General features: G+C 41.3%; 2 protein-coding genes across 2 annotated transcripts; both read left to right on the top strand.

Annotated features, from left to right (window-relative positions):
- Positions 1-22,985: 22,985 nt before the first annotated feature.
- Positions 22,986-23,695, top strand: LOC143372420 (uncharacterized). Its single transcript, XM_076818565.1, has 2 exons — positions 22,986-23,216; positions 23,287-23,695. The coding sequence occupies exons 1-2, from the start codon at positions 23,104-23,106 to the stop codon at positions 23,693-23,695; spliced, it is 522 nt and encodes a 173-aa protein (XP_076674680.1). The 5' UTR covers positions 22,986-23,103.
- Positions 23,696-25,072: 1,377 nt separating this feature from the next.
- LOC143372419 (uncharacterized) lies at positions 25,073-25,836 on the top strand. The gene has a single exon (XM_076818563.1). The coding sequence runs from the start codon at positions 25,198-25,200 to the stop codon at positions 25,834-25,836; it is 639 nt and encodes a 212-aa protein (XP_076674678.1). The 5' UTR covers positions 25,073-25,197.
- The last annotated feature ends 394 nt before the right edge of the window (positions 25,837-26,230 follow it).

Here is a 26,230-nt window from a genome sequence, read left to right as displayed (position 1 = left end):
AACCATTGGATTCCGGGTGGAAAGCTCTCATGCGGTTCTTGTTGAATATATCAAGCAATATGTGGACAGTCGACATGAGTGGGACGAATTTCCTGAGTTAGCGACATTTTCATATAATACTAGTGTACACGAGGGTACTGGTTTCACTCCGTATGAATAGGTGTTTGGAAGAATTTCGAGAGAACCGTCCAGTGAACCTTATAACGAAAGTAACATGCGAACTTATGGGGATTATTTAGTTGAATTGATTCACACAATGCATGACGTACGACTTTTAGCGCGCAAAACTTAATTAAGGCTAAGGAAAGGTCCAAATCATATTATGATCCCAGAATCAATCCTCAATATTTTCAGGTAAATGACTCAGTATTTCTATTAAAGGAACCTAAGAGGGGAAAATTATCCGAGAACTATTCCGGGCCCTACAAAATAAGCGAAGTTTTAGGAAACCATAATATTAAAATTTTTGTTAATGGGAAACCTCGCGTAGTACATGCGAATAAATTGAAATTAGCCCATGTTCCATAAGTTTTGGGGATACTTAAATTCGTACAATATTTATACGAGTGTATATTTACTCTCTTTCTTTGAAAACTTGTTTCCGAGGAATAGAGGGAAATTTCTTAAGTATATTTCTGTTCATTTAGTATATCATATACGCGCATATATGTGTAATGCGTATATGTGTGGTGTATGTTTCTATGTGTGAAGTATGGGTTTAATTATTGTATGAATATTAAGGATAATAAGATGTTATGTTTTAATGAGTGCATTAAGCGATTATTGACGTATTTGTACGTTTAGTACGTTTTCTTATATATTTACGTCTAGTATGCTTTCTTATACGTATACGTTGAGTATGTTTTCTTATATTTACTTTTCAGTGTGATTCCTTACTTAAGAATACTGTGTTTTGTGTGTTGCTGATATTTGTGTTTTAGCATATTACTTATTTTAGTATATTCAGTATTGATGCCGTTTCTGTAAGCCACTTCTTATCTATCAAACACATGAGCTTTTCAATCTAATGTATTTGGTCTAAGAGGGAAGGTGTTACCTGCGTAACGAATGGCCAGGTCAGGAAAAGTTTTGGTGACAAAATCCGGATGCAGTCCCGAGTGTTTGCCGGGCATTATAGGAAGACAATTAAGGCGGAGACCTCTCTCGACCTCGGCGCGGTCATCTGGTGAGGGACAAGGCAGTAACCCTTAGGCACAAGAGCGGTCCTCGGAATCGTGATGCCCAAGGATTTTCAAGGCCTACGTTGCAATGTTTTTCCGCCGATGCCAATGTCTGGATTTCGTCAGCGTTGTACGTTGGATCGTGGGAATGTTTAGGCCTGTCCTCCATCTTGGCCATTCGAAGGTAGAGGGTGAAACCTCTCTACCCAGCATTTAAAATATGAGTTGTTTCGGCGCGGGCAGGCAGTCGACAGTTTGGTCTCAAGCTAGCAAGTCATACATGTAACATAATTCGTGCTACCGAAGTCCCAATCCCAGTTGTAAATGACTTAAATGTCATAACATAAAAAGGGACACTATTTTATAATAAACATTTATATAATCATATATCTAACTGTTAAAATTCGTAAAAATTTCAATTTTTATATACTTATTATAATTAATTAATGTTCGAGCCAAAGGTGTACTGCTCACGAATATATTATAATAAAAAATTAGATTTTTAATGTTTGACTACTATTTTTTTACCATCAGACACAAAGTGATCCGATTCACCTTGGCCTACCCTACTAATAGTATTGATTTTTGTCCCTATAACTGAGAAAGATCGCCGTATTTAATTACATTTGGTACCAAAGAAAAGAAGCTGTTGTCGCAGTGAAATATTTTCGCTCAAGGTCGTGATTTTAAAAATCCAGGAGAAGGTTATCGTATTTTCCTGTGTTCTTTCTACAAAATACATTTCTCTAAATAGTAATCGGCAAAGTTCAAGGTTCTTTTGGAAAAGTTTTTGAAAGGAGACTATACATACAGTCTTTTTAAAACTTTCAGGCTATATTATTATGTATTTCCAGAAGGGAATAAAGATTTTTTTATATAAAAAAACGCGGCAATTGCAAATAGCGCAAGAGTTTCGAAGCGACAAAGTTGTTCAGCTACGCGCAGTTTAGGGTCCGTTGTAGTAGCCTGACACCAAAAAACTAAATAATTTTGTGTTTGTAATAATATTACGCTATGGATGTACCTCAATCCGCATTCCAAAATGAAAATTACAATGATGGTGTGTGTACTTGTCGAGTATACTTCGCTGCGCTCCAATTTCTTTTAGGCACCGCGAAATTAATTGTATTTGACCTGCTAAATGAGCTTGCAGGGATCCAGGGCTAGGGATTTTTCCACCCTACCCCCACGCAGCGGACAAATTAGCAGGTCAACAGTTTCGAGGTGAAACAATTTGAGCAGGCTTGTCAGTTCGTATTCATTAGTGAACCGAGTAACATCACTTCGAAAATTAATCATGGCCGGAAGTTCCAACGCGAAGAAAAGTACGGGGTGTAGCACCTCCTTCAACCCATTGTGGGAAGAAGCCTTTTTTTCGCGGAACATAAAGGTGCCGCAGTGTGTTTAGTGTGTCACAAAGCAATGAAACACTCATTCCAAGAATTATGTTCATCTGTCACCGGAGGAGAGACTTGAGGAAATTGAAACGCTGAAGGCAGCATTAATAGTAGCAGATGAAGAATCACAGAACGAAGTAAGTTATCTTTCTAAGAATACTGTATGATTGTCAGTTTTTGAAGAACATGAAGTGGCATGCTAAACCATTGTTTAATTTGTTCTTAGGAAGAGAGACCTATCAACGATGCTGCCTTGCGTTCAAGTTACATCGTGGCATTAGAGCTTGCAAAGACATGCTAACCATTTACATCAGGCCCATTTTTCAAGGAACTGCTACTGAAGGTGGTGGTGCACTAGGTAAGCTCAATACAGGTAAATAAATATAAATCTATTAATCTTTCACGTATGATGATACTGCGCCGGGCAGAGGAAATGGCAAACAGTGTGGCGGACCGATTAAGAAACGTCGCAAGTAATTTTGTTTCGTATTCCTTAGCTCTGGATGAGAGCACGGACATCTCTGATACGCCACAACTTGCCATTTTTATCCGCGGGGTAGATGAAAATTTAGTAGTTACGGAAGAATTTCTAGATTTCCTTCCATTGAAGGAAAGTATTTCATTCATGACGGAATACTCAAGGTTTCAAATTGAAGAAAAATGAATCCACGATTAATACATATTAACAAATTATACATGTTCGAGAAATAGTACTTATTGCGCCATATCCCGAGCCCGAGTTAACTCAGGCGTGGTGACGCAAAATACTATCCCCCCCTTGTTCATGTGGATCATCGATCTTATCTCCCTTCCATCGATCGGCGATCGGTGGAAGGGGGAGAGCACGCGGATTCGAGGAAATCGAGCAAGATTTCCTCGATCTACTTGTCGACGAGCCACCCTAGAGATAACACTTGTGTTTAGGACTGTATATATTGTAAATATTAGATCTAAGTTCTACATTGTTTTAGTTGCTAAGAATAGATTAACTTGCTCGAAACTGCACGCGCTCTTCCTGGTTTGAGGTGAAAAGTTAACAGTGTCACCATCTCGTCGATTGTCGCGGCAACAATTGCTTTCTCCCCACTCTCTCTCTCTCTCTCTCTCTCGCGAGCGCCGATTGCGATCGCGAATACTCGAGTCAGTCGGTCTCCTGGAGTCGTTCACTTTGCAACTTTTCTACCTCAAACCCAAACCACTGATTTTATTCTCTAAAGGTTGAGACACGGTTTCTTTGTGCTGTTCAGTATAGCTTACAAGTAAAAGTGCAGTGCGCAGGTTTATTATCAAACTCTCAGTTAATAAACAAAATACCGGTCGTGATACTCGCGCTGGTGAAAAATCTAGAATTCTACTTACTCTAAAATAAACCTAGCTACAATTACCTTAACCTACTTAAAGCTACCTTATAAAGAGTTAAACTAAACTAATAACTATTTTAACCACTAACAACTTGTTTAAACGCTTTCGCCTGCTAATTGCTTGCCTTGCTTGAAACGCGCTTTGCTTGCTTCAAGAATCGTGCCGATTCCACGTGCTTCGCGCTGCTTAAGATTAAACTCGCTAACCGTGCCGGGAAGCCAATACCGCTGCTATTAAATTAGAATTAATAACTGTGTTAATAATTGTGCTCCATAAACTCTTTATTGTACCATAACTGTAAATAGACTTACATGTAAGATTAAATTTAGTGTTAAACTAAAGGGCTTAAATCAAAGACAGCCTCCAACGCGAGTATCCCGATCCTGCGACGCGCGTGATCCGAAACTTTGCTATCAATACATATATCGACTTTTCCCTAAATGATATCATTCATTATCGTAGCTGTAGATTGCTGTAGATGTTTATCTTTTTTACATAATCCTTATAGAAACATGAGAAACTTTTAACATCCTAGTCTGAATGATATAGTGTGTGAATGTAAAAAATACCTAGCTGATTTATGTATTTCAACACTTTATTATACATGATATGTATAAATGCTTCTTCTTTTTCTATAAGGATTTTATAAAGAATATGCAGGTTAATATGTTTTTTAAATATTCTTAAAACATTTGAAAATAAACATTGATCGTTGTGTCGTAAAGTTAGGAAATATATGTAATTAACGAAAAAAAAACTTAGCCTAAGGAACTTGGAAGTTCGAGGCTCGAACCTACGTTTAAAAAGTTTGCAGCGATATAGCAGTTCAACAGACTACCGCTGCGCCACCGACGCCGTTGAAAAATACGGTAGATACTTTACAATGTAAGGCGCATAACAGTTTCAAATGATTCAGTTTTTTCAGTTTCTTTAATTCCTATGATGTTTTGCTGTACGTATAAACATTGAAGATCGCATAAAACACTTATTTCATGAAGCAATTCGACGTATAAGTTACTCTGACACGGAAGAAACAACGAAAAAATCGGTTTTTAATTTTTTTAACTGCAGCGCACCAAATTGAAAAATCTGAAAAAAAATTCAGGGCAATAGTAACAATGATACGTACTTACAGTAAAAATATAATTATAGTGCCAAGACTGCTTCGATACACAATCGGCATTTTTCAGCATTTTTTGGCGTTTTTTATTTTTCACAGCTTGGTTTTTCAATTTAAAAATCTGAAACAATTCTCTAATATGTGTCCCGATAACAGAAATGCCTCTGATTTTTTTCAAAATTTTTCCTCCCCTAGTATAGGAGAAATTCGGCAAAAACCTGATTTCCTATTTTTGCCCTTTACTACCCTCCGGGTGGAGATACGAAGTTGAAAATTGCCACAAATGTTTCTGTTTTAATAAGCTTTGGAATGATTCATCGTGAGTCGATTTCGGTTCAAGGGCACATTTGACCATCTTAACCGGCTATACCCTTTCGGTTCTTCATAACAGTTATTCAGAATAAAGGTTCTTCATAACCGTTTGGAGAACCGAAATCGATATTATAACAGTTTTCAAACCCTGCGTGAACGTGTCTCATATTAGATGTCGTCGCAGTGATGTTTCCCTCACGAAATAGAAGAGTTCTATACGGGAACCTGTAGCTTGACAGTGCCCTAAGCCATAATCATGAAATACTGTAGAATGTTAACGAAGAAAAAAGGCCAACCATGGTAAGCTATTCCACAATCGAATCTGGATCGGCCACATTCGTTTGAGCCGTATGTACAATGACCGACGACGATCCCTGCCGAATATTCCCGAGAGTCGACGAACGAAACATGTGTTAGTGAAGGTGCGCGTGGAACGCGTATACGTATTATGTTGACAATTGACGAAAGTTGACAAAAATTTTGTTTCAAGAAAAATCTTACCGTTTCTGACAGATCCATGATACGATATTACGATATCTCTGTCATGCGTGGACCGATTTTATTGAATTTGGTCTTTTTCGAAAGCTTATATGCGGTTTACATGAGAAAAATGCCTTTAAATTTAGAAAATATTGCAGGCGTGATGAAATATTATGAAAATCGACATACAGAGTGTTCCAAATATGCTACGATAACCACACTCATATAGATTAAGAAAAATTGTACGTGTTTTGTTTCCGATGACTACGACAGTCAGAATCATGTCCGCCAGGATCAAACTTTTTTTTTAAAACCCCTCTTACTGCTACAACCCCTCTTACTTTGAACAAAATTAGTATTATTGCATACAGAAATTTAAACATATTTTTCAAATCTCGATTAACCCTGTGCCTGTGCCTGAATCAATTTTGACCTACCGCTTGAAATCGCTAACGCACACAGTGGCGGATCTGTGCATGTTAGTTGCGGCCAAGCCATCATTTCGCTGTTGGGGGTGTCATAAAAACAAACAGGACCTTTCCGGTGACTACGTTGGAGCAACAATGGGAAGCTCGATACAATATCATATTTTCCATAAAGAAAACAAAATGGGCATACGGCCTCTGCAGTCATACAGTTCTCCACCACGAGATCTTATACCGAGGAGTGGGGAGTGCTCGAGGGTGCATCGACTGCCCTAGGGCAGACTTAATGTGCACCCCTGCCCTAGCGCTTCGTCTACGTGCATCACATGTCCGTTGATCGATCAACCTATGGGCCGGCATTTGTGGCGACTTTATCGTTGGGCCGTACATTCTGCCAGACAGGCTGGACAGCTCAACGTATAAAAATTTGTTAGAACATGTTCTGCCGGATCTTATGGCCGATATTCCATATGAGATCCGACAGAACATGTACTACCAGCATGACGTAGCTGGGCCACATTACGCCTTGAATGTCCGCGCTTATTTAGGTGAAACCTTTCAGGACAGGTGGATCGGCCGCGGCGGTGAAGAGGAGGCCCACATTGCGTGACCCCCACGGTCACGGCCAAAATCATGTTCGCCAGCAATAAACTTTTTTTTCAAACCCCTCTTACTACTACCATTATAACTTTGACCCAAATTACTATTATTGCATAAAAAATTTGAACACATTTTCCAAATTTCAATTAATGAAAGTACAAAGTTTGGGATTATAATACTCAATACTTTTCTTTCACAAATTCCCCAAAATGTGCCTTATTTTCGGAGTTTCAAACTCTGGAGACCTCTGCGAAAACCTTTGTATTACACACCTAAACGCTCCGCTCCCACTACTCCAGCCACTCCCCACTTCGTTGGCGGACTCGCTTCTCCTTGAACGAGCTAAGAGCTCGAGCTCGAATGTGTGCTCGCGCCCGGAATTGGGGGTCCTGTGCATGCCTGATCTAGACTAATTTCGTGCGTGTGTGCACTCGCACTCGGGGGGGGGGGGAGTGTGTAGGGAGCGTTAGTTCCCCCACTCCGTGGACTGTTCAGTAGTGGGGAGACCCAGCGAGCCGGTGGAGTGGGGAGTGGGAACTTGGCTGCGTGCGCGCCAGCCACGGAGTGGGGGAAGCTGTAATAGTGGAGGCGATCAGTCCTAACCGAGCCACCGCGGAGACCTCTGCAGAACTTGTCTGCCGCTGGAACTTTTTCAGAGGGAGGGAATGACCTTGAGCTTTCCCCTGAAAAAAATTTCAGACCTGGTCCGCCACCGGAAATTTTTCCAAACCAATATGTGACGACAGCAGAAATTTTTCCCCACCCCCGCACTGATCTAGCGAACCAATATGCAGCAAACAGAGATTTATTTCCCGCCAACGCAGAGAAATAATAATTTTTAAATCAACGATCTAGCGAACCAATATGTAGGAAACATACAGGGTGTCCCATCTAAGACTGGACAGCGCAATATCTCCTAAAGTATTGGAGATAAAAAATTTAAAAAAAAATATGAAATTGAATGGTTTGAGAGGGCCAATTTATTAGCCGTATGATTTTTTATTTATTATTATTTTAAAAGATACTATCGACAATCCATATAATATGCCGCGCTTAAATAAGAAAGTTCCGGGGGTGATGAAGGACGAAATTAACGGTGCGATAATGTCCGAATTCGTAGGTCTTAGAGCGAAAATGTATGCACTTCGGGTAGACGGTAAAAAAGATACGAAAAAGGCGAAAGGCGTCAAGACCAACGTCATAGCCAGAGCGATAACTTTCGATGACTACGTGCAGTGTTTTCAAAAGGAGATCGAAATGGCTCGCAGACAATCATGCATACGGTCGAAATTGCACAAAGTATACACCATTCCGGAATTTAAAATCGCTCTAAGTCCATATGACAACAAGTGGTATATCGTACCCGATTCGACCGACACTCTGCCCTGGGGACATTATAAAATATCGCTGCAAATCCAAATTATTATCTAAAATAAAATTACACACATGCATAGAACATACAAACTCATCCTTATAAATAGTGGAATTATGTAAAATAAAAATTGTTCACACATGTATATGCATCATTGTAATTATTGAACCATGTATTTATTTTTACAATACATTATTTTTATTTAGCCAAGAATTGTGTGATTTATCAAACCCTAAGCACCTGACGTATACCTTATCCCCGTTCCTACGCAACACTTTTTCGACTAGCTACACATCAGGATCGGTGACGCGCTGCAGCTCATGTTCATAGAATCCTCCAGCAACTGGTTTTCTACAGGAATCGAGGAGCAGGTACGTTGCGGGATTAGTTGCTTGTACTTTGGCTATCTTGAACACTTCCGTTGTCCAATTTGACGTATAGCCTTCATCGAAGATGGCTTTTAATTTGCTCACGCACACAAACTCGCCCAACTTGAATCTCACTGGAGCAGCGATCTTTACGTTGCTGTATACGGTGGCTAGCAGCTTATCAGCGATCGCTGGGGTAACATCGCAAGGACGCATTCTGATGGTTCTATGTTTTCGTGCGATATACTCTGCAAGTAGACGCGGTAGCGTATCGGTCCATCTATAGGTTTCACTTAGCGTAAACAGTTTCCACATACTGTTCTTCAAAATTCGATTGAAACGTTCTACGATCCGATTCTACGAGGCCTTCATCACCGAATACCTCGAATAATGATTAATATCATGCTTTGTCAAGAGTTTCTGCACATCGACGTTTTAAAATTGTTTTCCTTGATCGGTTTGTAAATTTTTCGGATATCGATCTCTAAATATCTTTGCAAACGCTTTAGTTACCTCAGCACCACTTTTAGTCTTGAGCGGCACCACCCATGCATACTTGCTCAACACATCAATGACGGTGACTATATAATGGTGACCTTGGTAAGATTGCATTTCTACCACGTCAGCTTGCCACGGATCATCGTATCCGTGCATTATGACGCGCCTCCGCGGGAAATGTCTTCGAGCTGGAGCATGCAATTCCTCAACAGTTGTAGATTCTTGTGGCCATGGTTATCTTTGCTCTTGGATTTCGATAATGGTTTCATGTTTGATCGCAGATGTGTCTTCGACACGAATGATGCAATAATTATCATGTACATGCATTATGTGCTCCCCATCGGCCCGAGGAAATTCTGCACAAGTTCTACCGTCTCGCATGAATCTTCTTCACATTGTTGCTGTAGATTCAATGCCTGTGATATATTTTGAACGCTGTTTCACAACGTCAGCATATCTCTGTGAAACACGGCCAGCGTCCTCTCTAATTCTTCCTGCTGCTCTATCAAAAGTTTAATGATCTTTTCCACGTATAGTTTATTGACGGCATCTGTGTCGACCACCGGCTGAGCTACGCGTCGTATCTTGCGCGATTTTGCATCAAAGTCGGCTCACGCAAAGAGCGTTATCTCGCATATAGTTTCGAAGCAATCCGCTCCATTGGTAATAGTCCATTCTAGCTGCTCCACTCTTCTCGAACTATACTCCAAATTTGTTGATTGGCATCTCAACGCATACAGTGGACATCATCGGCGCGCGGTTTAATTTATAATGAGGCCTACCTCGCGGAGTTCGTCGATAATCGATAGAATTTTCTTGTCATGTGAGTTGTTACTCGCCTGGCGCGATGCCTCCAGCAAACCGGAATCGATCCACCAGGTCGTTGAGATCGTCCTAGTGTACGTAATTGATCTTGTTATCGTTTACCACCATGACTCACGGTGTCATTAGACCTTTCCCCGCCTTACTGGTTGATACACGGGGGAGTAGTGGTGCAATTACATATTTATACTTGTATCACTTGTTGCCCAATATGGGTTTTTAAATATATTACTTTTGTATTTTTGTTTATCGACATCAGTGTATATATCACCGTCGGGAATTCTCTTGAAAATCAGTTCGTAAAGGCCGGACGTTCCTCCGTATCTTACACCATCTATGATTATATTATCATTCTCGTCTATATCGAAAGCCTTATCCCTAAGCATCGTTCGACTATTGCTAAAGTATACGCCGTACACACAGTCCATTTTTGTATCCTAGTCACCACTTACGACTGCACTCATGTATTTTTGCCCCAGCGGACCGAAATGGTTGCGAAACGTGTTTTGTCCCTCGGATGTTTAAAGGTGCTGTCTAATAGATGTTGCACTATATAAACCCTTTGGTTTCTACCCTCTGCGGTTAAAAGCAGTACAGTCACGCGTAGAGTAACGTCGTGTCACGCCCGTACCGAGTCGGTTGAATTCAGTAAGATGGAGCTAAAGTCTCCGTTAGAATCATAGTTGATCTCATAGAATCCGCGAGTTCGGTTTATATTCTATTGGGCGCTTTGAAATAGCCACTCGTACGCCCCGCATCGCCAGTGCGTCAACACCGAGCAAATTAGTGGTAATCTATACACATTTACTACACTATTTAATCGCGACACTTACATTTGTACTATAATTGATTATTGAATACACGAATGGTGTTCACGTCTAAATCGAGTAGATTCGTTAAAACCCATCTTTTACCCAGCGATCCTTATAATATTAGTAGCACTCACCCATCGATACAACTTTACCGCTCGAGTTGTCTCAAACATAAATTAAGAGTTACGAGGCATTACTAACATTTCCCGCGACTCCCTGATCTAGCATCAGGTTCGTTCGCAACCTTTCATCCAAAACAAGGAATCTTTACCAACATAGTGGCTCCCCGATTTCGCATCGGGTTCGTCCACGTTTAACCCTCCTACGGCTCCCTGATTTCGCATCAGGTTCGTCCGAGTCCTACAGCTCCCTGGTTTCGCACCAGGTTCGTCTGTAAGTCTACCAACCTCCGAACAACTCCCTGGTTTCGCACCAGGTTCGTCTGTGAATAATCCAACCTCCTAACAGCTCCTCGACTTCGCGTCGAGTTCGTCTGTGAACATCATCCTAGTGACACCCCGATTTCGCATCGGATTCGTTCACGACGTTTCACCCTCCTGCGGCTCCCTGATTTCGAATCAGGTTCGTCCGCGCTTGACTCCATTCCTAGAGGCTCCCTGATTTCGCATCAGGTTCGTCCGCGCACCTAACTAACAAATTCATAAACCGTATTCCTTGGGAAATACCCTTCTCGCCGGCCTCTCGCGTTGCCGCAGCCCCGGCTCGTAACAAGGGAGTGACCACCCCTCAAAGGTTTTCAGGTGTTCGCCTCCGATTGTTCTTTTTTGTTGGATATGTTTTAGAGGGCCGTAAAATAAGAAACAGGTGTCTTTTTATTTTTACCTGTTTGCATGTTTAGGGGGTGAAACCACTTCAAATTTCATGAGAATAGGTGGTGCCCGTCTTCGATCGCTGTGGATTTTGGCAACACCTGAAAATCTTATAACTTTCAACTGATTCAACTGTTGACCGAAAATAAATATTTACTTCAAGTAAGTGATTGGAATAATACTCGATGTTTATTGTTCCTAATGTTATCCGAGTAATGACTGATCGAATTTATTACAAGTATAAATAATGACGAGTTATTGGAATAAATTGTCAGAATAATTTACCACAAGTAACGTATAATTAGTATTCGGTGAAAATATTCAACTAATAAGAATTTATTTAGATGAATATCTTAGACAAATATTCAAAACATTTCAAATAATGCCTTGCTCTATTTTGGAGTAACAAGCTTCAGTGTTACTAATCTACCAAAGTGACAACTATTTCAAGGTTTTTGTAGAATAAATGTTAGTATACGTAGATGCAATTCCATAACGACGACTACCAGACTAGCACACCGAATGTAGGAAATTTTTATTTTCTGTCCTGGGTTAGAGACAGTGTTTTATTATTTTATTGGTGCTATAGCATCCCGGGCTCAGGCGGGCAGACGGTCTTCTACCCCCGCATCAGGATAAGCCCATTCTACCTGCTCCAGCCGCGGATCCAAAGAAGGGATGTCGGGGACACGCGCTCGCCTTTGGGGAAAAATATTTCTTTATTATCTGTATAGTACTATTTCAACAATTTACTCCAGAAAAACCGTGAGCCGCTGGACAGGCACCGTTAGGTCCGGCTTTCCCGATTTTTTGGACCGCGGACTCTCCAACGATGTTCGACTAGATAGCCGAGAATCGAAGCAACGCCCGCACCAATAGAAACGTTTGCGTTCGGTGATTAGTCACCGGCACTGCCTATGCAAATATTATATAAGCTGAACTCTACGAATTTCGCTAGCGAAAACATTCAACCTTGGAAGGTATTCGAACTTACGACTCTATACCAGGCCCGTCCAACTTGTGTTCTTGCCTTCGAAGAGGAACTCGCTGTTGCTCGTGCGAGCAAATCCCTGGACAGGCCTGCTCTAAACACTCAACTTTATATTCAATTTTGAGCTATAGTTGTAACGGCTTCGTCACCAGCATGCCTCCAGATAGGACTCACCGTTAGGCGTAGGTACTCTCGGGTTTTTCCCCATGGGCCTGGGTGAATCTGGCTATGGTCGTGTGACCCATCTGTCAGCCAGACTTGCCCAGGTCAGTATTTTCCGGCGTGCGGAAGTGGATACCTTCCGCTTCCCACGCATTTTCGCGCCGATTTTTTCCGCACGTTTTTTGGCGTCGCTTAAGGGGGCCGTCTCCTTTTTGTTATGGTCCGAATCGATCGAAGTGCCCTTGTAAACAGACGGACCCTAATGAAACTACTGCGGTCGGTAAAAAGAAGTTGTACAATGGTGACATCTACCGGTACTCTACGTAGACGAATTTTTGACAGCATAGTTGCCGCATGTTCTGTTGTCTCCGTCTCTGCCGCGCTGTTTCCACAGCTCCTTCTATTGAGAAGCTTGGAGGAATACGGCACGAGAGCTGCGTCTAGGCAGCGATCGCCGGGCTCCATGTACCGCTGATGGAGGGGGGAACATCGACAGGAGCGGTGGTTATGTGTGAGGAACTGCGGTGCGTCAGTCACGCACACATAACCACCGCTGTAGGTGTTTCCTCGTGCATCAGCTGTAGCTGGAGCCCGCCAATTCCTGCGTCTAGCATCAGAGCCTTGCTGAACGTAAAGGAGGATAGCACTATTGAAAGATAGAGAGGTTGAGTAGTGAAGTTAGGAAACATGTCAATGAAACAATACTAATTTAGTATTTATTTATACATAGAACGATGCAATACTTTGTATAATCAATGTGCAAATTCAAAGCATAAAATTTGAATAAGGTACATCACCGAAGTGTAACATGCCGATCGTAATGAAATTTATGAATGCTGTAATTCTTCTAAAAACATATGCCGCTTTTTTTTCATCTAACTATACATCAAATTATCTTTTATATCAACAAGAATTGTCTGTTTCAATAATAGTTTTGTACATGGTTTTCTTCGGAATTGTTATTCCACGGTTGTAAAAATTTATCAATATAAACCAGAGTTCAGTACTAACAATACTGATATTTGGGAATGTCCCATTAAACGATTTTATTTAGCTACGATCCTCTGTTTGTTTGTTTGTTTGATTCAAATCTGGAAACTCAATTTTAAACCACTTCCAACCATCCAATTCCCTCGAAACTTTGCAGAGGTGCGTAGTTTGGTTGATAATACAAAATTATGAAAAAACTCCGAGTGGGTGAAAAAATTACCTAGTCACCAAGAAATAATAACCCATAACAATAAATCAACCATTCTTCAAGCAAACTGTTAAACTGCGTACAGCAATAAGAGTAATGTAAATCCACAAACACTAAAAACTAGAAAAAGTATATTAAAAAATTTATAATAAACGATTTTATGAAAAATGCATTAAAAACTAAAAAATAATTATTTTCTTATACTACAATTTCGATGGTGTATTTTCACATAAAATCGTGGAGCAGGATATCTCGCAACAAATTCATTTCGACACTTGAGGCTATACTAAATTGATTCATATTCTGTTATGAAATATCCTGAACCACGTTTTTATTTAAAGTTGAAAAACACCATCGAAATTGTAGCACAACACTAGAAGTATTTTTTAGTTGTTAGTGCCTTTTTGACGAAATCGTTTAACAGAACATTTTTTTATATATTTTTTGTTTCTAATCAAGTTATAGTGATTACAATAAATCAATCCAATACCTGCAATCAACTACCTGTAAAAGAAAATTTGCAGTTTAGCGATATTTTTGTAAAAGGACTTAGTGCCGTGTTTCGACCCCAAATGCCCCACTGTGCGCCGCCGAACAGCCCAAATCCTCGCTGGTCGGGACCGGCGCGGCGTTTAGCTCGTATCGCGAGCAGAGCCCTAATTCTCAGTGTTCGTTTCTCGCTTCTTTTTAGCTGATAGGGGGAGCGAGATGGAACGCTTTGCCTGCGCGACGATCGCGCACGGAGAGGACGGAGTGTCAGGCGTCCGAAAGACGGAGCGAGACAAACAACATCTCGTCGTCTATCTCGCACCACCCTCGCTCGCTTTCAGTGCCTCTTGCTCGCTCTCGTTTCATGAGACAATACTGTAGTATCTTTTATTTGACTTTATCCAGATATTATCTTTGCCCATCTCTGTTCTCCAACTGCTTCGCCGTGATTCATTCAAGCCTCCTTGATGGAAAAATATTGATAGGGGAAATGCGGCAACAGCGCGATTCGACTCTCGATACGTCTCGGCAACTATGTCTTTCCTACATTTATCGGCTAGATTGGACTTCCACCGGTTTTGATGGTACAAGGCACGAATATACCATCAACGCCGGTGACGGAGAAGCCTTGAAGCTTCATTCTGTCATTTTTCGGGCTGTCCTGAGTACACGATTCATAAATTCATTATTATTTCAACGTACGGTGCTTATTAGCGTTCAAACGGACCAGACCACCCTGCACGAAAGTCTACTGAAGGCAACTAAACCCGCAAAAACGTCCACCGTGCCGATTCCAGGACGAAAGTTGTAATTTACGGTTTGCTTACTACATCGCGTATACGTGCACGCTTTTCCTAGCTTGTGTGAGTGTACTCACACATTCAAAGGCCCGCGGAGACGGCCCCCTTAAGGGACGTGTACTTCTGCGAGGGCTGTATAAACAGCCGTCCAAAGGTGACGCCGTTTCTCACTCTTATACTAACCCTCTGAGGTACCGTGCCGTCAAGTTCGTGATTTACCGTTTAGCGTTTATGCTGTATAATCCGTGGATTCGCTAATCAGCAAGTATCGCCATATCGCGAATATTAACACATATATGTGCACATAGTACCTAATACATACTGTATAGTGTATATAGTTATATAGTGTGGTTTATATACAACTCTGCAGTGAAATAAGAATCAACTACTAAAATGGCATCCACATCGCAGTAAGTATATACAGGGTGTCCCAAAATTGAGGGACATCCTGGAACATGCAATATCCTGATGCAAAAACATCAAAAAGTCCTTAACCGTTTTGGGATCTGGGGTTTCGTTTTCGAGATATTAAGAAAAAAGCCCGACTAATCAGAGCGCGAGCCTTCCGCTGGGGCTCCCGCGCTAGCGTGGCCGCGCTGCGACTACGAACAAGCAAGGCGGCATGCACCCAAGGAAATTGCGTAGAATGACAATTGGAAAAGACGTAACAAAAAAATCTTACCTTTTGCCATGGTTTGTTTCCCATTTAAAGTGAATAATGAATAAAGGATAAATAGATGAAAATCATGTGTAACGTAAAAAGACGAATACTGTACGCGAAAATTAGCCTTGTCACGCCATCTATTAAATCGCCTTGATAATTAGGCAGGTGGCAACGGTCTGCTCGCTCATGTGGAGAGCTGAACACGACCCCTTCCATCGACTCGCGACCTATGGAAGGGGGAAGCTTCTTCCTTCCAAGAAATTGACCGTGATTTCTTGGAAGGATCACTCTGTAACGGAACTTGCTAAAAGGTAATTACTTGCTTACGCTGATTGCTTGCACGATTTCGAACTTGCATTGAAACGCTTAACTCGAATTTGCTTCGCTTTATAAATCGCTTTTGGGATTTGCTTAATCAATAGTGCTCGTAATTAGTAACGGTAAAGTGCGTGTAAAATATATGTAATTTATTCTTGTTGACATTGTACATATTCAAATTATAACGATATTTGTGACTCTCTTATAAGGTGTTAATCATAGTCTTCGTTCTTCTCATAATTCTCGCTTAAATCTGTGCTTGTTAAGACATCAATAAACGTTTTCTGTGTGCTAATAAGATAATTCTCTGTAAATTAAGTTGAATAAGCGATCGTAGATACTTAGGAACACAGCTAGCACCTCGCTTTTAAAACCAATTCGAGAGCGCCTCCTCTTTTCTTCGCGACAGCAAATCCCTTGCACTCTTCCGACAGAACACTTGTAACAAATACACAGTTGTTTTTTTTTTTTAGAAGAATCGAAAATAATAATTATTTGGAGTGAGAGGATAAGGAACACGTAAATTTCCTTTTTTAGTAACGTACAAACGAAAAGGTATGCAACAGGGAACGAACGAAAAGTGATCGTAGTTGGTTATTATGATAAAAATCCGTAGTTCAATAAAGGCCAACACTGTTGTTGATAATGAATAAGTCCGTTTAAAAACTGCGAAGAAAAATTTACGTACGGAAATTTAGAGAATTATCGCCGGAAATAAGCCATAGCCTGCGTTAAATTTAAAAAATAATAGTTGCCAATAATGTAACTAAAACTCAACCTTTCGGAAATTCACCTACAGCTTGAAAACCTGAGTCACTAGGTCACTGAACCGATCCTGGTCATCGACAGACGCGCCGAGTGCACAGCTGATCTCAAGTACACGACACCATCCAAAGTTAAGGGTTGCAACGTCAAGTGCGTCGGGGTTAATGTACCGAATATTCACTTCACTGCACGCCTACTAACACTGATCACTTAATTTATTTTTCATAGAACGTGTTGTTCTTACGTTATAAAAATTTGTGGAAATGAATGAGAACTTGGCGTTCGGAGCCGTGGGTATTCCTGCGCAAATTCTCACACTGCAGCACTTGCGTCCCCGTTGTTCGGGGGATACACTCAGAACCTCGAGTAATACTCTTGAGCAGAGAACATTTCTGCGACGCGATTGCTTGCTGACTGACAAGATTTTTTTTCCAAGCGACTTCTTCTACCCCCAAATAGTTTCTCTCGTTCCATTATGAGTTGACCCCCCACCAGCCCAAGAGGCATCAGGTAAAAAGAAGCCAGCACATTTTCGAAACACACGTACTTCGCAGAAGTGCAACGAACGGACTATCGTGCACTTTTACAAAAGTCGGCGTTCCGTTCTTTTACTGCCAATGTAGCCATTGCTTCGAGGTAGGCAGCAGACACCACGAGTTTCGGTTCGAAAGGGTCCGAAGAGAAGAGAAACAGACAGTGTTCGAGTTGCTATAAAGAAGAAAATCCTGTTTCCTGTTTCCCTTTTCCGATACCCTGAGTTCACGTCTGCTACGAGGCGGAACGAACTAAGCCATAAATTACCCAAAACTGTAGGAAACCGTTGTCTACCGTCGACTAGCGGGACAATACGGTCATAAACCACGATCCTAGCGAAATGCTCTGGCCGATCAGCCTGATTAATTTTTGGCAACTACCAATTAGAAAGTATTATTCAACATCAATGCGGCTCGCGAAGTGACACAGGAAGAAAGAAAGCATATAGTTTGCTGACTGCGCGTAGTCCTGCCTGCTTCGTCCTACCTTCAAATTAAAAACGGATCCCTTATCTCTCGAGTATAAACACGCGCTCGAATTTCAAAAGAAGAGCACGCGTCGACGTATTCCGTGCGAAAGACGGTGGGCTTGAAGTCCGATTGGCTCCAAACTAACCAATCTGCCTTGCATCCCTCCCAAGCGGCCACTGTCCTGAAAAGGCCCTCTTCACAGCAATATCGCCTCTACAAGGCCCACCTCCTTTCGCACGGAATACGTCGACGCGTGCTTTTGTTTTGAAATTCGAGCGCGTGTTTATACTTAAGAGATAAGCAGGCCCGATTGGTTAAGGTAGTCACACACGGTGCAGTCGGCCTGTCAGGTTGGCCTGCGCAGGCAGGCCTGTGCAAGTCGGCCTGACGCCCGTACTGCCTCCACACGCTCCGTCCGGCCTGACAGGCTGACCGGATGGTGCATCCACACGCTCCGGCCGGCCTGACGGTATTTTAAATTTTTAAAATTTTGTTTTCTGCGCTTCATCTTGATAAAACAGTATCATAATGGCTGGAAAAAATTTGTGTCCTTAAATCAAAAACTAGAAACTTGAAGCGTTAAAATGCTTTTTTAAAATATTTTTGCGACTATTTTTCGCGGAGATACAGCCATTTCAAAATGACCAAATTTTTCGGCAAATTATAGTGTTCCTTTAATTATGTCCACCAATGCATTTCCATTTTCAGTTTACTTTATAATTATTCACATTATTAACAACCATTATTCACATTTCAGTAGATACGCGTTTCCTAAAATATTCGAAACATTTTCATTGCCCGAAACGCCCAAGCTTCAAACTACTCGACATAGGGTAAGCAGGCCAGTAGCTGGACAGGGTCCAGCAGATGGACGAACGATTGGTTAATCGTTAATATTGAAAGAACTAGAGTTTTAATCTATATTATTGTTTTTTTATTTTGTAGAAAAACGTTTGTTGCTTTAAAAAACATTAACATATTTATCTAAAATAAAATTTTGTATGCGAAAAAGGTATTTGCATGTATGATTTTACGCCACCATGCGCGAGTCACTGCATGCGTGAAACGTCTAGCCACATTAGGCTAGAGATAACCTCACTTTATTTGCGGCCTGGGCCTATAATCTGTTGCACCGTTTTCTGCCAATGGAGACTCCATACGTTTTTAGTTTTGATGAAATAAACTATATTTTAACTAAAAATAACTTAATCTAGGTACCTACTATACCTAATAAGTCTTCTATTCGTCTAGCCAGACACCCGTCCATCTATTTTGTACTGTCCATCTGCTAGCCCTATCGTCTATCTACTGGTGATACGGGCAATGAGTAGAATTTTCATCACTTTATCCTTAAATACATTAATTTTTTACTTGCAGTTATTTTTTTCTTTAAATTTGTACATTTTTACGTGTAAAGCTTTTGATTTTTTTTTAATACAACAGATATTTCTAAGAAACACCTTGATGTAAACTTCGGAATCAGCTAAACTGTCCATCTACTGGTCTGCTTACCCTATTCGGCACGCTCAATTTTTTCGGACCGCTCGGAAAAATTCGAGCTACTTGGTTCTTTCGGACCGATCGGTTTTTACGGATACTCGGCTCGGCTCGCTTTTTCCGGGCACTGGAACACCCCTATAGTATTCACAGTTTTGTCAGCCGACCATGACATCGACAGACGACGTTTTAGCTGCAGTAGGCTTATTATTAGCTACAAGAAATTGTTCCAAACGGAAAATAGAGCGAAGTGTGTGGTGCAAAGAGTGGTTAAAAAAAAGGGGACGTTATTCACACGTAAATTTATTAAAGGAATTGCATTTTGCGCCTAAAGATTGGCACAATTATTTAAGGATGAATGAAGAAACATATTTAAGGCTCCTTTCTTTGGTCACTCCCTTCATTCAATAGCAAGATACAAATATGAGAGACGCCATCTCACCGTACGAGAGATTAACTGCTACATTGAGATTTCTTGCAAGTGGAAGAAGTTACGAAGATCTTAAATTTACTACAATAGTCTTACCTCAGGCTCTTTCGTATATTGTACCTGAAACCTGTGATGCTCTATATAAAGTTCTACATAATGATTATTTGAAGGTAAGGAAAATGACCATCTTTTACTTTAGTCACATTTATTATTTCGTTTCCTAGAAATTCCAACTTTTTTACATTTGTGAATTATCAATTATTATTAATAAATTTCACAAAAATAATTTCCCCCCTCTTACTAAGTTCTATCTATACTCCAAACACGTTTTTGAATTTCTGATTTTTATCGACTCTACCCCAAGATATGACAAAAAAACTTAGAGCGGTCGGTACTGCACAACTCTCCGCCTACATGTTGCCGTCGCTCGACTTTAGTTTTAGAGATATTTGCAAAAAAAACTGTGATCGGTAGTTGCTTTGGGTCAAATGGTTTGGCCAACTTTTCGGACATTTACACATTTACACATTTCATTATGTGAAATATCCGAAATCATTCATTTGCAAGTTGGAGGATTCCCCGACATCTGCGATACAACCATCCGGATTTTGTGATACAGATGGTGGTGAGTAGTATAGATAGGCGGGTTCTAATTCAAATTTGAGTTTCAAGGTCATGATAAGGATTTCCCCCGACCTCGAAATCCAAATTTGAGTTTGAAAATTTTCAAAATTTGTTTTTTGCCGGCGGGCGGCGGCAGGCGGCGGCGGATGACACGACAGTGGTGGGGGGTATAGCGTGAGAACTGATATCGAATCAATCGATATCGAACCGATACCGAAGTGCATGGAGGGGGAAACCCGCGGGTGAAGTCGGTAAGGAGGGAAATATCAATTTTAAGATATTAATATGTCGGAAAAGGGGGAAAAGATGAAACCTCCGAGGGCGATTGGGGGTTTACGTTGGCCCTTCTCCTCGAAAAGCGTCTCATTTTTATTTGATTTCAACAAGAATTGAACAATGTTGTTACAATGAACTTTCAAGAAAATTACTTTTAATTAAACTATAAACTATAATACTATTTAAAACGAAAACTAATGAATTCTCGGGAAGGGAAAGCTGAACTGTCCTTGTTGACGATCTCTTTCGGAATGCCATCCTTTTCTTTCCTTTTTTAAATTCCGCATTCAAATTATCAACCTTTTCCGGTTGCTAAACTACCACTTCCGTTTCCCTTCCGAGACTACATTCAAGCGCCCACTAACAGTTTGACGCTTGCGTTTTCGATTGGCGCCAAAATAATTTCGCAATTCAATCATTCATGACTTCATGTCGTCATTAGTAATAGCATTAGTAATAGATTGTAAAGTTCGATTATCTATTTGCTCAACCCTGTATAAGCATTGTGACGAAATAAACAATACATCTCAATTAAATTTATTCATTATTTTTTTATTCTCCGACAAATATATAACGAAAACAGAAACTCGGGGCGACGGGGCTCGAACCCAAGACCTCCGCGTTACTGGTCAGCCGGCTCTCTGGCATTAGTCTTTCCCGAATGGTACATATACTAAAACCAACGGAGCGTCACATATGTGACACACGCAAACACCATGAGCCGTTGCCAAACGTCAGCGTATAATAATTTATTGTATCGGATGGTGTCGGATGTTGTCGGGAAAGATCGGCGTTTTACATACCACGTATTCGGGGGACGGGGGTATGGGGAAAGAGAGAGCATTACTTAGTGGTACAATCACGGTTATTTTAAAGCTAAATTCGGGGAGGGAAAGAGACAGCACTACATAGTGGTACAATTACATTTATTCTAAAGCTAAAATTTTTTCAAAGTATTTTTCAATCTTCACGTCGCAACGTATCGCGCGATCACGTGTAATTTGAACCCACCCTCAAGGATAAAGCAGCTGCGCGAGATGACATCATTTTTACGATGCGAATGTAATATAATACTTTTGGAAACGTCATACGTGAGAATCATGAAAAGAATTATGCAGTGTCAGCGTAAACTGTCTCGGATGATATCGGGAAGGAAGGATCGGCTTTTTACGTGCAATTTATTGGAGGAAGGAGACACGCAGAAAGAGATAAACAGAGATACCAAACCCATGGTACCAGTCTTAAAAGCGCACTCTAAACTGCACAAAGTCTCAAATCGCTGCAACGTGTTGCGAGGAAAAGACATATTCGATTTACAGCCATGAAAGAATTCGCGCCAGTAGAATGTCAATTGTTGGATCAATCTGTGCGATTGATTTCACAGGAAGAATACCTCGCGTGGGAAGAACGGTGCAACGAGTGTATCGAATCGTTGGAAGAACACAGCCGAGTGAAACGTCCTCGATTATCGATCGGTGTTCAGCAATCGCTGGTTGCTCGAATCGCGCAGCTCGCAGGACTAAAATATTCGTTGCGCGGACGTTTCGTGCATGAAGGTGCCGGGCATTCGAGCACAGGACTTTTGTGGCGCGAAATAGGCACTGCGTTCGATACCCGCGTATTAACTGGTGCAGTGTTAAATTCGAATTATATCGAGCCGCGCAACTTCTTCCAGGATGCGGAGACCATTGTGTTGGAACATGTATGAGGCGCCTTGAGGAAACATCAGAACCTCAAAGTGAACACTGTGTCCAACGGCGAATTTGTGGCGGGGAACAAGCATGCTTGTAAAAGCATCAATACCCGAAACTGCGAACTCTTCGGTACATCCGATCTGCAGGAGTGGTACCAACGATGTGTCGTCGAACCCACCCTGGCATCGTTGGAAGAGTTCCAGGAACGCGACAGCGGATGAGCACTATCACAAATCCTCAATTTGATCGTCAACGTGAATAAGTACAATCCGCTGCGCGCAGGGTGCCACTTCAAGTTGCCGCGGGAAATATTGATGAAGAAAGCGACAATTAGCGTGCGATCTGAGGATAACGCCTGTTTCGCATGGGCAGTGGTCGCAGCTCTCCATCCCGCCGAAAGAAACCCTCATCGGCCAAGTTCATATCCACATTATACATTGGTGCTAAATCTCCAAGGCATAGAGTTTCCAATGTCCACAAAGCAAATTGTAAAGTTTAAAGGGTTATAGCGTCTATAGCTTCGAGGAGAAGAAGAAGGCGGAAAAAGGGTTGACAATCTTTCCACTGCATCTCACCAGCCACAAGAGAGATCGGCACGCAAACCTGCTCTACATGCCAGAACAGGGGGACAGCAATGTGGGACACTTTGTGCTGATCAAGAACTTGTCCCGACTGGTGAGCATGCAGTTGAGCAAGTACAAAGCAAAGAAATTCATCTGTGATTGGTGCGTATATAAAATTATGAAATATTGAAATGTCCCCATGAAAAAATTAAATAAAAATTTGATTTTATAGGTGCCTGCACTACTTTGGATCCGCTGAGAAGTTGGAGGCCCACACAGTGGATTGCCGAGAGATGAACGACTGCACCATTCTGCGGCCTAGCCAGGACAACAATTTGCTCAGTTTCGATGGCCACGGCAGGAAGGAACGACTCCCCTTCGTGGTGTACGCCGATCTAGAGTGCATCCTAGAGAAAACGGAGGAAGTGCAGAAGGATGCGGGGGAGCACAAATTGTGCACGTACCAGAAACATAAGGTGCATAGTATTGGCTATTATATGCATTGCTCGTACGATGCATCGTTATCAGCATATCGATATCTTCGCGATGTGGATTGCGTTTCTTGGTTCGTGAAAGAGCTGAAAATTTTACGGATGTTGCTAAACCCATCCTGGCCAATAATGTTCCCATGGAAAAGTTGACGAAAGACCAGTGGAGGGCATTTCACAGCGCGAAGTATTGCCACATTTGTGAAAAGCCATTCGAGACTGATGATAAACGAGTGCGTGATCATTGCCATCTATCCGGGCGGTTTAGAGGCCCCGCACATTCGAAGTGTAATTGAAATTATAAAAATCCCTTTTACATCCCCATAGTTTTCCATAATTTATCCGGCTATGATTCGCATTTTATTATCGAGGAAATAGCTACCGCTTTCGAAGGCAGCGTTGACGTATTACTCATAACTAAAGAAAAATATATTTCATTCACGAAAAATGTCGAAGATACGGCTGAAGAATCAGACTCGTGAAATTGTCTTAAATTGCGATTCATCGATTCATACAAATTTCTAAATACCAGTCTCGACAAATTAGCATCTTTTCTTAGCGCAAATAAATTAAAAATATTACGATCCCAATTTGAAACAATATCCATCGAAGATTTCAATTTATTGACGCGAAAGGGTGTACTTCCGTACGAATACCTTGATTGCGCGAACAAACTGCAGGATCCATGCTTACCACCGCGCGAGTCATTCTACAGTTCGTTAACGGGTGAGACTGTATCCGAGAGCGATTACGCGCACGCCGAGACTGTCTGGCAGCGTTTCGGGATTAGAAACTTGGGCGAATACAGCGATTTGTATTTGAAAACAGATGTCTTGTTATTGCCAGATATTTTTGAAATTTTTAGCGAAAGATGTATCAAGAGTTACGGATTAGATTCCGCGCATTATTATACTTTACCTGGCTATACATGGGATGCCATGCTAAAACATACCAAAATTACGTTCGAATTATTCACACACGTTGATATGGTCATGTTTATCGAACGCGGTATACGTGGCGGTTTAAGCCAATGTTCCGGAAGATACGCACAAGCCAATAACAAGTACATGCAATCTTACGACGCATCGGAACAGTCATCGTACTTGATGTACTTTGACGTGAACAATTTGTACGGATGGGCAATGTGCCAGCCCTTACCATACGCCAAATTTCAATGGGTCGAAGATGTCGCAAATTTTGACGTGTCTTCGATCGCTGTCGATTCGCCCACGGGATACATTCTCGAGGTAGATCTGGAATATCCGCAACATCTGCACGACGCTCACGCCGATCTACTGTTCTGCCCGACGCGTGCCAAACCACCTGGCAAAAGACAGGACAAGCTACTCGCGACGGTATACGATAAGCAGCGTTAAAGATACACCGCGTGCTTCAATTCGTTCAATCTCCCTGGCTCCGCGATTACATCGAACTCAATACACGGTTTAGAACAAGCGCGACAAACGACTTTGAAAAAAATTTGTACAAATTGATGAACAACGCGGTATTCAGTAAAACTATGGGAAATGTGCGAAATCACATAGATGTAAAACTTTTAACACACTGAGATGGGCGATATGGCGCGGAGGCAATGATCGCGAAACCGAATTTCCACAGCAAAAGTGTTTTTTTCTGAAAATTTAATCACCGTTGAAATGCGAAAACTCGAGGTGAAATTCAACAAATCGATATACGTGGGTATGTGCATTCTGGACATATCAAAAATTTGTTTGTACGAATTTCATCACGAGTACATGTCTCCACTGCATGGTCAAAAATGTAAAAAACTATATACAGACACAGACAGTCTCATTTATCATATTCGATGCGATGATACCTACGAGTCCATGAAACATAATATCGATAGATTCGACACAAGTGATTATCCCATCGAGAATGCATATGATATGCCGCGCTTAAATAAGAAGGTCCCGCGGCTGATGAAGGACGAAAATAACGGTGTGATAATGACCGATTTCGTAGGTCTTAGAGCGAAAATGTATGCACTTCGCGTAGACGGCAAAAAAGATACGAAAAAGGCGAAAGGCGTCAAGACCAACGTCATAGCCAGGACGATAACTTTCGACGACTACGCGCAGTGTTTGCAAAAGGAGATTGAAGTGGTTCGCAGACAATCATGCATACGGTTTAAATTGCATAATGTGTACACCATTTCCGAATCCAAAATCGCTCTAACTCCATATGACAACAAGCTGTATATCGTACCCGATTCGACCGACACTCTGCCCTGGGGACATTATAAAGTATCGCTGCAAATCCAAATTATTATCTAAAATAAAATTACACACATGCATAGAACATACAAACTCATCCTTATAAATAGTGGAATTATGTAAAATAAAAATTGTTCACACATGTATATGCATCATTGTATTTTATTGAATCATTTATCATTGTATTTTACAATACATTATTTTTATTTATACATGAATTGTGTGATTTATCAAACCCCAACCACTTGACATATACCTTCCTTATCCCCCTTCCTACGCAACACTTTTTCCACTAGATACACATCAGGATCGGTGACGCGTTGCAGCTCGTGTTCATAGAATCCTCCGGCAACGGGTTTTCCACAGGAATCGACAAGCACATACGTCGCGGGATTAGTTGTATGTACTTTGGCTATCTCGAACACCTCCGTTGTCCAATTCGGGGTATAGCCTT

This window comes from Andrena cerasifolii, chromosome 8 (assembly GCF_050908995.1).
Source record: "Andrena cerasifolii isolate SP2316 chromosome 8, iyAndCera1_principal, whole genome shotgun sequence".
In the NCBI taxonomy this organism is placed as follows: domain Eukaryota; kingdom Metazoa; phylum Arthropoda; class Insecta; order Hymenoptera; family Andrenidae; genus Andrena; species Andrena cerasifolii.
This window is presented reverse-complemented; position numbering and strand designations above follow the sequence as displayed.